General features: G+C 38.6%; 1 protein-coding gene across 2 annotated transcripts; it reads right to left on the bottom strand.

The window, feature by feature from the left end:
* Positions 1–586: 586 nt before the first annotated feature.
* On the bottom strand, positions 587–9304 carry tbx3a (T-box transcription factor 3a). Of its 2 annotated transcripts, none has more exons than XM_038282016.1 (7): positions 8157–9304; positions 7107–7389; positions 6624–6770; positions 5408–5484; positions 4939–5096; positions 3102–3727; positions 587–2327 (listed from the first exon to the last, which is right to left on the bottom strand). In XM_038282016.1, the coding sequence occupies exons 1-7, from the start codon at positions 8546–8548 to the stop codon at positions 1902–1904; spliced, it is 2109 nt and encodes a 702-aa protein (XP_038137944.1). In that variant the 5' UTR covers positions 8549–9304; the 3' UTR covers positions 587–1901. The 2 variants fall into 2 exon arrangements, with proteins under 2 accessions (XP_038137944.1, XP_038137945.1); XM_038282017.1 differs by having other exon boundaries at positions 7122–7389.
* Between the last annotated feature and the right edge of the window lie 5539 nt (positions 9305–14843).

Genomic DNA, 14843 nt, shown 5'->3' with positions numbered 1-14843 from the left:
CCAGACAAGCTACACATTAACCAGGCGATACACAAATAAAGATATGATGTTGATAAACTCAGGACTCGAAGGTGCAATAGAAGAGTAATCATGGATAACCTTTCTTTTTCTTTTCTTTTTTTTTTTTACTGCTGTCATACTGTAATAGCTTCTTCAGTATAAGATGACACTTTTTATGCGGTCGCTTTCTAACAAAACTGCATTGATTTTGTTACATTTCAAGAGTAAAGATAAATAAATAATTCTGCGTTACAGTTTTTAAATTGCATTTCGTTCAATAGAGCTACAGCATTGCCCTACGGTGATAACTGCCATATTTAATTTTCATGTCTAATGTCCTGCTTCAGGAGTCATGCCAATAGAAGACAAAAACATAAACGCGGATTTTTTTTTCTGCGACTCTTTAAACTGACTCTTTAAACGTATTGTTAGTTTAAAATTAGTTCACACTTTAAACAATAAAATAAAATTCTCTTTTAAAATTTGTTTCAATCGTTATTTAAATAAAATGTTCTTATGCATTTAATAAAAAAAAAAAAAGAAAAGTTGTCGGTTTGGGTGAAAAGCGAGGCGCACACACTGCAAACAGCATTAAAATATTTTTTTTTTTTTATTGAAACTTTCAAGAACACAATGTCGATGATGTAAACTAGACATAACTCCAATACAACATAACCCACAGACAAATTAAGTAACACAAAAAAAGACAGAGAGGAAAAAAACCTTCATATTTTTCGATTATGCGGCACTTTTTTGAGAAGAAAAGAGGATCAGACTTAAAAAAAAAAAACAGGAGAAAAATAAATTCACTTTTGTCACACTTCAACAACACTTAAAAAAGAACAAAGAGGAGGAAAAAATGTATTTTCTATTTTCAAGCCATTGGTGCAGTGCGTTGTCGCAGTTTCATTCGTTTCAAACAGTAGCACTTCACTCACAAGGACAGGTGAAAATACAATGGCACATGATTGTGAATAATTCTCTCTTTGTGAACGTTGTTTTCGGGGATTTGCAGTCTGTGTTTTAAAGGGAAATATAAATGCAGATGGGGTAATAGTCCACAAACCGTCTTTACACAGGTATATCAACAATAAATTAAGAACAGATCCCTGGAAACAAACTACTCCGTTGTATTTACAAGCAATAACAATATCAAATAATTACATAAATATTTTTATATATCCCTATTTACATCAATGATCAATACTACCATTCATCTTTTTTTTTTTCAATATTTACTTTCAATTTCGGCTTCCCTTAATTCCACATGCTTGCGCCTCAGTTTTGTCCCGGAGCACCACTCTTTCAGTAGACCTTTCCAAAAACAAAACTTTAGGAAAAACTAATTTGATTTTATCTTTAATGTAATTAAAAGGAAAAAAAAAATGTGAGGGAAAGTATTTATAAAAACAAAAAACAAACAAACAAACAAAAGAAAATCGGATTTGAATTTTCGAAGGCATGCAACAATTGCTTAATTCATGGCGTACGAGAAAATACAGCAGTATTCTTTTGTAGAATAATCAAAAACAAAGAAGGTAGGTCCAAACGGAATAAGTCAATTCGGAGTGCATACGTTTAGAGTTACAGGAGACAGGACACAGCAGCAACTTCTCTGTAATCTGTATTATTCACACCCATGCCAGCGTTTTCAGTTTCAATACTTGTTCGGTATTCAAAAAAACAGGAAAAAGTCGGAAACATAAGTGTAGTTTAAATTAATAAAAAGAGAAAATAACCAAGAAGGAGATAAAAATATACATTTAGATGTGTAATAAACAAAGTGCATTTCAGAAATTAAAAGTTATTTTTTGTTTTTCTATTAAAAACCTGCAGGAGTTTTTATCACCGTCTAGAAGGTTCACTTTTGGAGCAGCAGGTGGACTGTGGGTGTTGGTGGGTTAAGGGGATCCGCTCCTGGGCCTGTCCTGACTGGACTCCAGTCCGCTCACCAGGCGCTGGATGCTTTGCAGCTCGTTGGCGACGTCCTTCTCCGCGCAGGTCTTTGGGGACGCGGAGGGGATCCCAGAGGAGTGGCTGGTCACCTCCGAGGTGGAGTCCAGGCTGTTGGGGATAAGCCCGTCCGCTTTCAGCTCAGGCCCGCTTCCACCACCACTAGGCATGGGGGGCGCGGCGGTGGTGAGCAGCGTGCTGTCCGGAACCGTCATGGGAAGCGAGTAGGGACTGTACCTGAGGCGGGGGCGCACTGCGTTAAGAAACGGGTGTCGGTGAACCGAGGAGGACGCGGCGGAGGAGGCCGCGGCCGCTGCTGCCATGTAGGTGTACGGATAGGGGAACAAACTTCCGAAAGGTGACATAGCAAGGCCCTGTGGTCAAAGAGAAAAAATTAGTCTAAAAATATATAGCAACGGGTCAAACATGTAATCCAACCCACGATATTTGTACTTATTATTATCCGAAATTACTGATTATATTATAATTTTCCCTAAATCCCTCTTTTCTGAACGGAACAAAACCAAATCTTTACTTTTACTTAACAGTAAAACGCTCCTCACCTTTCCTAGAAGAAACTTTAATGCAAATAATAACAAAAACCAACAACAAAAGCAGAAAAAACACTGTCCTTGGTGCATGGTTCCTATGAAGCTGCAGCTATGATTGTTTGACAAGGAATCAGAGAAAGATCAATTCATAACCCTTGAAAAACTTATCCCCCAAATCATAAATTCAACCTTAATGAGCATATTTAAAAGATAAAAACATTGATTTTTTTATAGCAATACATCACACATAAATTATTCCTAAAATCTAGCATAAAGAAAGGAATTCTAACAAATTATTCCAATAAGCAGTAAAAAGAAATACTGAACCATTTTAGGAATGATCGTAAACACACATGAAAATACATTTTATGGTTGGTCTTGTTGCCATGTAGAGTGAGTGTTAATATTCTTATTTCCTTCCTAAGTCATGAAATGTTCTACCTGTTGCATGGTGGACCTTATTAGAATTGATCATGAGTCAATAAATACTTTCAATAGAATCTAAGTAATACATTTATCTGTTAAAGTCAATAAAAAAAGGACAAAAAGTAAGTTTTTAGTGGTAATAATCACCCAACCAAAGACAAGAGGTTTTACCTGGGATGCCAAGACATGCTGCTGCAGATGAAAGGGCAGGCCTGGTGCCCCGGTCAGGCTCTGTGGAGGTGATGTCATGCTGGCTGTGTCCATAGTGCTCACCCCTCCTGAAGACACCGCTGCTAGTAAAGGTCCCATTCCAGCTGCCATATTTGAGAATGCACCCCCCATGTTAAACTGACTGGGGTGCAACAGAAATGGATGCGCACTCCCCAGATGATTGAAAAACTGCTGTCCTGTCAGGCCTGGCGGAAATCCAAAGTTATGCAAGTGGTTGTGGCTCATGTGCGCGCTGTCAGTTTGAACAGTCAATGGCATGAAGCTGTCCTTGCTTATTGACCTACATTCATCTGTTTTGGACTGGTCCAGGTTCGGGCTCTTCAGATCTTCTGCAGAACGTGTGGTGCTGGAGATGACTGTGATTGGACTCTGTCGAGAGTCTGCCTGGCTTTTCTCAGTCCTCCTGCCTGTGGAGTCGCTGCTATTGAAAGGATGTCCCTTAGTTGGGCTTGCCTCGTGATCTTTTCCATCCCCAGTGGTGGTCGAGATCTTACTGGAATCTGGACCATCTTTGTGGTTGCCATCCTTGCTCTCATCGTCACTGTCCTCCTCACTGTCGCAGAAATCTAGGAGAACGAGCAGAATGTTGCATTACTGCTGACCCTGCAAATAGCACTGAGGTCAACGCCATTTCCAGAAAGTTTGTGAAGGATGACCACACAAAGCCCAGTGATAATCACTGGGAGAGCACTTTGATAACTCCTATTTTAAAATAGGAGTGATACTGTAACAAGTGCTTTTTCTTTTAAAACCCACTAAATTTACCATTCCTAATCGGAAAAAAAGTGTTCCTTTTTCCATTTTATGGAGGCCCACATCATGGTTGCACTATTTATATCATCTAATTCAAATTCTCTCATTGAACTATTTTTTTTAACATAGATGTGTTTAAAAAATAATGTTACTAAGATACCTTTTTTCTAGGCTATTGCTATATATGGCAGTATTCAGTGACATGCAATTACGAATAAAACGATAGTATATAAATAGGTAAATAAAGTTGCACTTAAAAATGCTTCAAATCAGGCAAAATGCAAATTTTTGGTTTCCTTTGAGGACTTAATGAGAAGCAAGAATCATGACATGAAATAGCAGCTTCTTTGATAGGGGAAGTTGTTTTGAATCAGAAATCAAAGTGATTTCAAGAATCTCTCCGTTTATGCATCAAATTACATGAGTTTTTAAGTCCGATGCAGCTCTTGGAAAGGCGACAAAAGTTAGGATTTTTCAGTACTAGAGATGTCCTTTGTTTATCAGAGCGGATCAGAACTAAAATCGGACATTATGACTTTTGAAGAGTTAATTGGTACATCTAAAGTTGCAACTTTTGGGTTTTCTCCTTAATTAATCATAAAACATGATATACATATAGAGCTGACAACTCAAACAAAAAGGAAGAATACTTTTAGGCTATATATGCCACTATTATGCAGTAAACTTACTTCAGTTTTTTTTTTTTGTAATAACGTTAAATAGCTTTTTAAATGGATCTTTGCATATTTATCTAAAATCAGTTAAAAAACGCTGGAGTCTGCACACATTTGTGTCCTTGTTAATTTAGAATATGGAGGCTTTTGTTTTTATGATCATTAAAACATTTCCATTAAGCAGACTTAAACTTTTCATTGCTCCAAGCAAAAAGCAACTAAATCCAAATTATAATCAGCACATGCAGACTAACATTGAAAATTCATAAGGCCTTCTCATCAGCATACATTTTCCCATACTGCTAATTTTATGACTTGTGATAAGAGGTGTGAGTAACGGTGGGGCCTACCTTTCAGGTGTGGGGGGCCCACTGTGGACACGGCGCGGGATGAGGCCTGCCCAAAGCACTTAAAGGAAGCCTGCTCGCCAGAGGAGTCGTCCGAAGCGCCGTTTTCCTTTTTCTGCTGGTCCTCGTAGGATCGCATGGACTGCAGAGCCAGCTGTTTCCTGCGCACAAGTGTCCAGGTTATTACAGGTGGCGCCGGTACCATGGCTCATAAGCAGGACCAGGATAACCCCAACAGATCCAGGGGAAACTTGTTTGGGCCATTATTACTTCCCCGGTGTTACAAAGGTCAACACTTTCAGCATTAGTGTTTAAAATGAAAGTGAGACAAGACGGGGACTCCCTGGGGGGTTAATGTGGAAGCTTAGACGCATGGTTTAATCCACCAAGATCCCCCTCTCTCATCCAATGTAAGCCATCTCTACCTTTCTCCTTTATTTTTGATTAAGGCATTTTCCCCAGACTTTTTTACCTTTTTTCTCGCCTCCCATTGCCAGTGTCACGGAATCCTTTAGCAAATGGGTTATGGTCGATTTTTAGCTGGGTTATCTGAAAGAAGCAAAGTGTTGTGTTCCCGTTAACATCGTAAACAAAGTGGTGTCTTTAATAGAACAACAATAGAACAAAGCAATACAATTTAATTAAACGCATTATGAAACTGAGCTACAGTGCTCTAATCCAAACCCCTCCTCCCCCCCAACACACCCACACAATTAGAAATATAATTCATATATGGTGTTTGGTAAGGAAAAGCCTCTGCGCGTAATCATTCAAACAAACAGTTTCTGCTCGTGCCTAAGCTGCAAAAACATTTCATGCACGAATTAATTGCTTATAAAAGATCAGCGAGTAAGTTTAGTTTTTCAGAGGTGTTTAAATGTAAAATTATTATACAGATAAATGCACAAAAAAATGATAAACTATGGATAGTATCCAGTGGCGGCCCAGAAAACAATTATTTTAAAATATCGCTCAACCTTGACCAGCAATAGCGCAAAGCACATGGAGACAAACATGCGTAAATACGCACAGATACGCAAGTTTGGCCCCTCACAACCCCCTTCACCTCTTTGTAACTTTTATGAAGAATTATGTCCTTACAGCTATTGTACAGAGGATATCATAAAAGCGGTACCAAAACATTTCCCAATCAGACTGCTGAGATCGCGTTTTATTTTGATACGCGTTTTTTTCTAAGAATACAAAGTTACCAATGCAGGACGGTCTGTCAAAAAATGCCTCTCCCTTTTCTTCTTACTTACTCGAGTTCCTTCTCGTTTCATTTTCGTCATTTTCAACCCCCTGCCCTGTTAGCTCTGCACACACACACACACACTTGCTTAAATACGCTAACAGAGCGAGAAAAATCCTGAGCCAGTGCCAAATCCTTTCCACGTGAATAAATAAATGAAAGGTAACCTGTATATAACATTCCTCAGAATTATTACTTTCCTACCACCGGCTAAAGCATCATTCCCTCTTCTAGAACAGCTGAAGCCACCGCTCCCAGCCTCAAACAAATATAAAGTCTTTCATATTTTATGACAACAAAGCGACGCAAAGCGCGAGAGAAAACGCTCATGGTAGGACAAGACAAGGGGGTAAGAGTGGTGGTGTTAAAAGAACCTGGTCGAAATTGTTTTGAAAAAAAAATTAAAATAAAAATAAAAAAGCCCATTTAAGCTTACCTTGTCATTTTGATAAGCAGTCACTGCTATGAAGTCTGTTTCAGGGAAAACATATGTCCTGAAAGTGCTGTACGGGAGCTTGAGGATGTCATTGGCCCTTACAATGTGAAAGCGAGGCTGATATTTGTGCATGGAATTAAGAATGGTCTGCAAAAAACAACACACACACACACACCCAAAAACACACACAACCACACAAAAGCACACACAGTTAATACGATGGATGAGACATTATTATAAAAAAAGATTTATTGCAAAGTAAGTAGGCCTATATAAATATATATAAATATATATATATATATATATATATATATATATATATATATATATATATATATATATATATATATATATATATATATATATATATATATATATATATATATATATATATATATATATATACAATATTCAACTAAATGAGTTATTGTTATATAAAATATACTAAAACTGTAATTTGATAAATAGTAGAAATTGACATACATTAGTTGAACTTACAAATCCATGCTTGTCGGAGATGTTGTTTGTCAGCTTGAGCTTGTGGAAGTTGACTACTTTCGACATCCACTGTTCACCCGTGGCGGGGCTGTCCGGGTGGATGTACATCCTCTTTGGCATCTCGGGGTCGGCCTTCCCCGCCACCATCCAGCGGGAGTTGTGGAACTTGTACCTGCAATCGTCTGCTGCGACGATATCCATCAGGAGGATATATTTGGCCTTCTTGTCCAGACCTGTGCACCTCACTTTGAACGGGGGAAACATCCGCCTGGAAATGAATAAAAGTGAGCAGAAATTTAAGAACAAATCAGACCATCACAGATTTTTTTTTGTATATCAAAACAATACGATATAATTACTTTTTTTGGGGGATATTATGTGTTCTTTTCAAGTCCCACCTCAATTCATCTACATAAAAAAGTGCAGTCCTGCTATAGCTACCTGTGATCATTTCTGCACAAAAGACAACGTAGCCTACCCACAACAAAAAGAGAGAAGATAAATTCTGAAAGAGCAGAGCTTTGATTTGTTATTACCTCTCAAGGCCTTCACACGAAAAAAAAACAGACTTTTGCATGCTGTCACGCCACGTTGACGAGGAAAATTCAGTTAAAGCTTCACGCAAAAAGGCATTTAAAAAGAGCATTGTGCCAAAAAGATTACAGGATTTTTTTTTTTAAACGAGAGCATGTAATTTGATACTGTAGAGGTAGAATGCATATTTTTATTTGAAATATTTGCCATTTTTATTCAAGTTCTAGGGGTGCAAACTAGAAAACTCCCATTTAATTGATCAAGTTTGTCACAGTTTTACTAAAGAGCAACATTTGGAGATTCAATTGAGTTTATCGTGCAAACATAATCTGAAGGCTGTGATTCCATTTGATTTTTTTTGGGGTAATTCTGAAAATGTATTGTGCGATTTATGTTAAGGATAAAATAGCACAAAAAAGGATTTGATATCAGCCGCATAACATATTCTTTGTTAAATATCACAAGAAAACAAAGTTTTCAGAAAGAAAAAAAATGGTTCACCTTCCAGATTTAGTGATCACCATCTCCGTTCCTTTTTTGTGGAAAAGTTCCCAGAGCTCCTTGGCTTCCAGATGAACTTTGGGGTCGTCCTCCACTTCCTCCTCGGGCTCCAGAGTCTTCAACGGCCTCAGGTGAGCGGCTGCAGCCTGGTGCCCTAGCGAGGAAAAATGAAGGCCGGTGTCTGCGGCTCCCATCAGCTGGTCCATAATCGGCTTCCCCAGAGCGCCCGGTAGAGACAGGGAGCCGCTGGGAGGGAGCGCCAAGGCCGGGAAGAAAGGCGGCTGATGACCCAGCATTGCGCTCATGGCAAATTCCGGACCCCGGTGAGGTATAAACGGATGATATGCCATACTTGATCCCTGTATGACTGGATCTCTCATCAGGAAGTTCATCCAAGTGCAGGCAGCAGACGTAGGTGCGGGGAATTGCTAGATTTCTCAAAATATCGTACTCTGCTTGATGAAAGCAGCAAGCTGTGTCAACATCTAATGAAAAGGAAAAGAAGAAAAGAAAAGAAAAGAAGCAAACAATCGGAACTCCTTTAGCACGACACCGACAAAGATCCACAGTTTGTGAGGAGTTCCTGGCAAATCTCTGCTGTCCTTTTGTTAAGTTCAGATTAAAAGACCGAAAAGCAAAAAAGCAAAAATGATCTCCATTAATCTTCCGCAGCGCTGCAACGCCGATTTTCTCTGGAGTCGGACGCGCATCGGGACACCTCTGTGCTCCTTCTCGGACATTAAGTTCGAATCAAACCAACAGGGGTGAGTCTCTTAATTGACCGCGGCGCATTCTTTCTTCTTTCTTCCTCCGCTGCTGTTTACAATATCGGCATTCCTGTTAAAATGGGCTCCTTCTTATTGGCTTCAGTCCTACAGCGGGAGTGCGACGTGTTGAAATATTTCGATAGCGCCGAATAATCCCCCCCTCTTTGCCTTCAGTCGCTGCGGACATGCACCCTCACACACACACGCACACACACACGCTTTATTCCTGCGCTCTCCTTTGGCGCACACACTTCCAGGGGGGAAAGACTTGTGCAGAGAGACAGGAGTCCGACAGAGAGAGAGAGAGAGGGAGAGAGAGAAGGTAAGGTCCCAGCTCCGTGATTTTCCTAGCGCCTCTGTGGTCCATAGGTCTTCATACAGTGTGGATGTGTTGCGCCTTACAAGCACCAGCGCGCCGTTTGATTGGCTCTTTGACGCTTTTGGACCAATTGGGTGGCTGTGTGGGCGTGGTTTTGACAGGTCGGGTGGAGGGGAAAGACTTTCAGACTTATAAAAGGTGTTTGGAAACTCTGGAGAAAAAAAAAGAGGGGCTCTGTCGTGAAACGCCAGCCCCTTGGCTTGGTCGGGTGTTGTGTGAATATGTCAACATCGTTAGCTACAGAAGTTGCACGATCGGCCGCTCTGTGAGAGCCAAGCCCGGGAGAGCGGCTCTCTGAGGCGGGAAAATGTGAACGATCCTTCATGCGGTGCTGAGTCCCATTCGCTGTCCTTTTTCCCCTTGTGCTTGAAACAACAAGAAAACATCTCTGCTTATTTGTTTTTAAAGCTTTGCTTCTCAGCAATCCCTCCTCTTAAAATAAAAAATAAATGTAAAAATAGTTTTTAGTTTATTAATGAAACAGCTTCTTCTACCTTTTGTTGTTTTAAGTTGATTTCCAAATATGTTTTAATCAAGCTTATCAGCTTGATTTTTATTCTTTAAATAACATGCTTTATGAAAAAAAAAAAAAAACCTCGGATTAATTATTAATCTTATTAATACCCTAAGTTCTTTTTTTCTCATTCTAAATTAGCTACATTATTTTTTCGTTTTGCAGAATTTGCTGAAAATTAATGCGCAATTCCAAAACGGAGCATAGTTCAGCAAGGATGACGTGTTTACATGTGCTTCTAGATCATCAGTTATAGATGTCAATTTTTTTGAATCCTCAAAATCAGTTGAGTGGTTAAATATAGCCTCGCTTTCCGGTTAGGACTGTCTAAGTCAGACGTTTTCATTCTGTCTGTGTCACAATCGGATGGTTGATTTTTCTCAATTTTTCTTCAGAAGTTGACCATATCTGTCACAATCAGTTTCTCATCCACTATAACATTTAATCCCATCCCCATATGGGTTACAGTCGTATCGTGCAGATGTAATAAAAATGGACGCAGCTTATTATTATTATCATCATCAGTATTTCATCCATATTATTGCGCTTCGCTGCAAGGCGCCAATGCCAGTGCTTCACTAAAATGTTATTTTGTCACAAGTTTTCGAGCAAACAGACCAGCGGCCGGTGAAGCACAGCGGATAAACATTGACCATCAATTATCAGTCTGCTGTCTGCGTTCAGGATATTGGCGTGGGTCTCAAAGTCCTCAGAGGGTGTGGAAGGTGGGTGACTGGGGCTCTTCTGGCAAAAAATATAAGCAATCATTAGACACTTATTGTTTTTTTTTTTGTTTGTTTTGTGTATTTAGTTTGTTTGTATTTATTTATTTACTAAATCTCTTCTCACGTTCCTGGTATAAAACGTGCGAGGAACTTGTTGCGCATAAAAAAGGAAGCCTGTATTGTTTTGAAGTTTATGGTTTGAACATGTCAGTTTGAGCCCCAGGGCTTACTTTAGACGTCAATGAAAATATAACTACAACTGAATGCAACATCAGTCGCCCCGCAAAAAGCGTTGAAGAGTGCGTTGCACTCAAGTCCTGCAGGTTTCCATTAATTTAGGTTCAGTTTGTGGAAATGTAACCCTGCCTCATTTGTCGTAGAAGAGGTGCGCGTGTGCGCGCGTGTGCGTGAGAAACGGAGCGCCTTGCATGCATGCACAGTATTCCCTTAAGGCGGTCCAGGGTGGAGTGGCAAGGGGATCTGCCTTGTGCTGTGTGCTATTGATTTGCTACAAAAAAACATAAAAAAATGCAACACTGGTGAAAAGCTGCTGCAGCATCAGACTGAATTCAAAAAACTCCCTGCAGCCAGAGAGCCAGTAAACCTCTACATAGCCCCAACTCTAACCCTTCCCTTTAGGTGAGTGAGGTCAGGGTTGTGTTAAAGAGTGGATTTTACTCTTCTTTAAACATTCGGCCCCATTAAAGGCACATTTCAATTTAGTGGAAGGTGTCATCAAATAGGAAGCTGTGTTGACACTGTCCAAGCTGGCTTCATTAGCTAAGCAAGTAGAAAATGGTCAATACACTATATAAACTTTTACAGGGTTAGGGCTCCCAGGGACTTTGGAGAGGCTATAAAAAGGTCTGAGCTGACATGACTGATTGATGAAGTAAACTTTGTCAGCGCTTCCCTTTTATACATCCACTCAGATCATGCATATCATAATCAAAGAGGAGGGGAGTGAATTTGACTGGACAGGCTCTGAAATTTCTCACTCTGTGTGTGTGGGTGATTACTGAACGTATGGAATGGGCTTGTGCTTTAAATCTGTCCTGTCTACACAGCTTGTGGCAACTATATTTGCTTGTGTACTCATATGCATCCTGGTAAAGACATTTAGGTGAAAAAGGAAAATTGTCTTCCTCTGAATCTGTTAGCTGCTGTTTTGATATTGTTTGAAGAAATTAAGAAAAAGAACTTCATGCATAGAGGTCATTGGTTGTGCGACTTTCATGCCCTGGCTGCACACAACAGCAACACTGTGTTGGTTCATTAAGCAAAGCTTCAAAGACATTCCTGGAATTGATCATGGAGCTGCAAGTGATGTAATGTATGCTGTCCTGTTTATTTGCAGATTGTTAATGATAAGCAAGGACAGACTTGGTGGCACCACTCCTGAATAGAAGAGATTGTCTGGTGAGACTCGTCAGCCCTAACAGGACGTGATAGGGAAAGGAAACATCACCAGATTAGTATATTCAGCGACTGTAATGACTCCAAACTTCGTTATGCACAACCCAATGTGAAGCGCGGGAGGGGAGGATGTTCAATTGACAACATAATGACTTTCCAAATGCAAGCCTTAAAGATGTCTGTAGACCGGCAATTGATCTGTCAGGACAATATAGACCCCAAAAATGCATACGATGAATGGCACTTTGCAGAATCAGGCCTGTTTTAGTCAATTGATTTGAGTAACAATAAACTCTTTACCTGTCTGTGAAATGTCTCTGTCAGGCATTTGTAAGTCAATTCAACCATTGCTCCCATCAATTCCTTCACTGGTCAGTTATGGCTATTGATGGAATACTATTTTAGTTAATTAGGGGATGTGCTTATTGATGGCAGTAGATTGACATGAGATGCGGGAAAAAAGGTCCTGTACTGAAAAGACATTAGCTTCGTTGTCACAGTTGTTGAGGCAGATAACAAAAATAAAAAATAATAAACATGAAGGTGGTTTGCCCATTTGTTGATGATGCTTTTCATTTATGCATTGAATCGGGAGAATTTATATCAAACATGCATGTTGCCTTGAATAAATATTTAAGTCCACAGATTTCCTTTGATAAATTATAATCTAAAGCTCTAAATATTTTATTTAGAATATTTATAGAAGACCAACTTACTTAAAAAACCATAAAAGCTCTATACTGTAAAAAGAATTTTCATTACTTAAAAAAAACATGCAAACTGATTGACCATTAAAAAGTAAGTACACAAGATAAGATATTATAAGTTGCTCTTACTAGTGGTTTTTGTACACTTATACAATAAAGTAGTATTTACTTGATAACTTACTTTATATATATATATATATATATATATATATATATATATATATATATATATATATATATATATATATATATATATATATATATATATATATATATATATATATATATATATATATTTATATATATACTCTTGACTTAGTTATGACTACAAACAATTACTATGTTAATCTGCTAAATAGTTTCATGAGAAATGTATTCTTGGTACACAAACCCGTCTGGGCTGATTTTGTATTTCTAGGTAATATTTGAACAGCAATTTAATTTGCTAAAACCAAACAAACTGAGTGCACTTAAAAAACTGTTATAGATCTCAAACATTTATACATTCATGAAAAACATATTTCAATCTTCCAAAATGTTCTGAATTACAATTAAAAGTAATAAGAGAAGATAGGAATAAAAAAGAGTTTTATTGATTATAAAGATTTTCTTTAATGACATTCAGAAACAGCATACTGTAAATTCAACAATACAGTAAAACATTTTAAAGCTATTTCAACCAAGAACAGGATGAGTGCACTTTTGTTTTCCTAAATAATATTAAATTTACCGTAGCAATAAAAAACATACAGAATAGACAGTGTTTTTCAAGGATTTAGGGATGTACAAATGTAAAACATATCACAGTCTAAACAAGAAACAAAGTGCCTCAGGTAGGTTCCGGAGATCATTCAGCACTACAAATCTCTTCACAATGACGGCAGTAGACACAGGGTGAAGGTGGAGCAGATTTGGAATGAGTTGCAAATGTTTATGGGCGACTGTCCTGTAATTACAACTAAAACATTGCAACATGTAAATGTTTCAAATTCAGAATTTAAAATGGTTCCCTTTTATCTGTCCTGCTGACACTGCCTTCTAGCCTTGTGCTTTAAAGTAATAGTCAGTTTTGGAGCATTATGAATATCTATTCTGTGTGTATACATCCAGTAGCTGGCTTGGAGCTTAGCTCAGCAACAACCCTAAAATTAAGTAAAAATTAAGTAAATATTCACTGGAATAATTTGCACAAAGCTGATATTCTAAGATCTAGATGTCAGCCACTTGGCTTTATCCAACTATAAAACATTTACAATTCTTTATTAGGTGTTTTATCGAGCTGGCAGTAAGGAAGGCAGTAGGATTAAGAAGCAAAACAATCCTTTGCCCGATAGGAAATATAGGCCCATCTTATGAAGTTTAAAAGAAATACATAATTTTCTTTATGTGTACTCTGTGTGAAACATGAAAATATGCACACCTTCATATGTTTTGGGTTTTACAATGAAGAGCTTCAACTGTTCATTACATTAGAGTAACTTCTATTGTTTGTAGCTCTTCTCTGGAAGGCTGTTATCCTAATTTGACTAGCATCATCCATGGGTGTGTCCATCACGTAATGACATCTGTAAGGCTAAAAGCTGTCCTGATTCAGCACAGCAGTCAGGAGAACCTTTCAGGATAGTGTTCTTACTGCTGATCCGACTAAAGGTGAAATGATATCGGTTAGGAACAGCTGGTAGAGGCTACAATTTGCCAAATTTGAAAGGAGCCTGTGTGCTTACCATGGTAACCTTGAGTTTGAATAAGTCCTAGGCCATTTGTTTCCTGTCATCCCCTTTCTTTCTTGCTGCAGAAAGCACACAAATAAACATGTAGAAGGTCTTGCACTTAAATAACTCAGTTTTGGAGATTTATGTTGTGTTCTTCTTACTTCACCAAAAGTAGGCTGGTAACTTCATCCTGCTTGCATTAACCAAACTGTCAGATAGCAGGCAACCCATGCCAGTGCATGGACTTCCTGATTATATTTATGAATTACTTCTATTTTATTTCACCATCACTAAGACACTGGTAAATGCAAATCAACTGTTCTCATAACTTCAAGCTCCTGATAACTTTGGAAGCAGGTTAATACTGGGATCCTTAGACCAGGAAGTCCTTAGAGTACATAGTGCACATCCATGCCACGTCTGGTTCTTAGAAGTAAATGATGAAGAAATTAGACCCCCTATGTAAT

Source organism: Cyprinodon tularosa, unplaced genomic scaffold, assembly GCF_016077235.1.
Source record: "Cyprinodon tularosa strain WSP-4 unplaced genomic scaffold, ASM1607723v1 ctg179, whole genome shotgun sequence".
Classification (NCBI taxonomy): Eukaryota; Metazoa; Chordata; class Actinopteri; order Cyprinodontiformes; family Cyprinodontidae; genus Cyprinodon; species Cyprinodon tularosa.
Note: the sequence above shows the minus strand (reverse complement) of the source record. Positions and strands in the feature narration are given on the sequence as shown.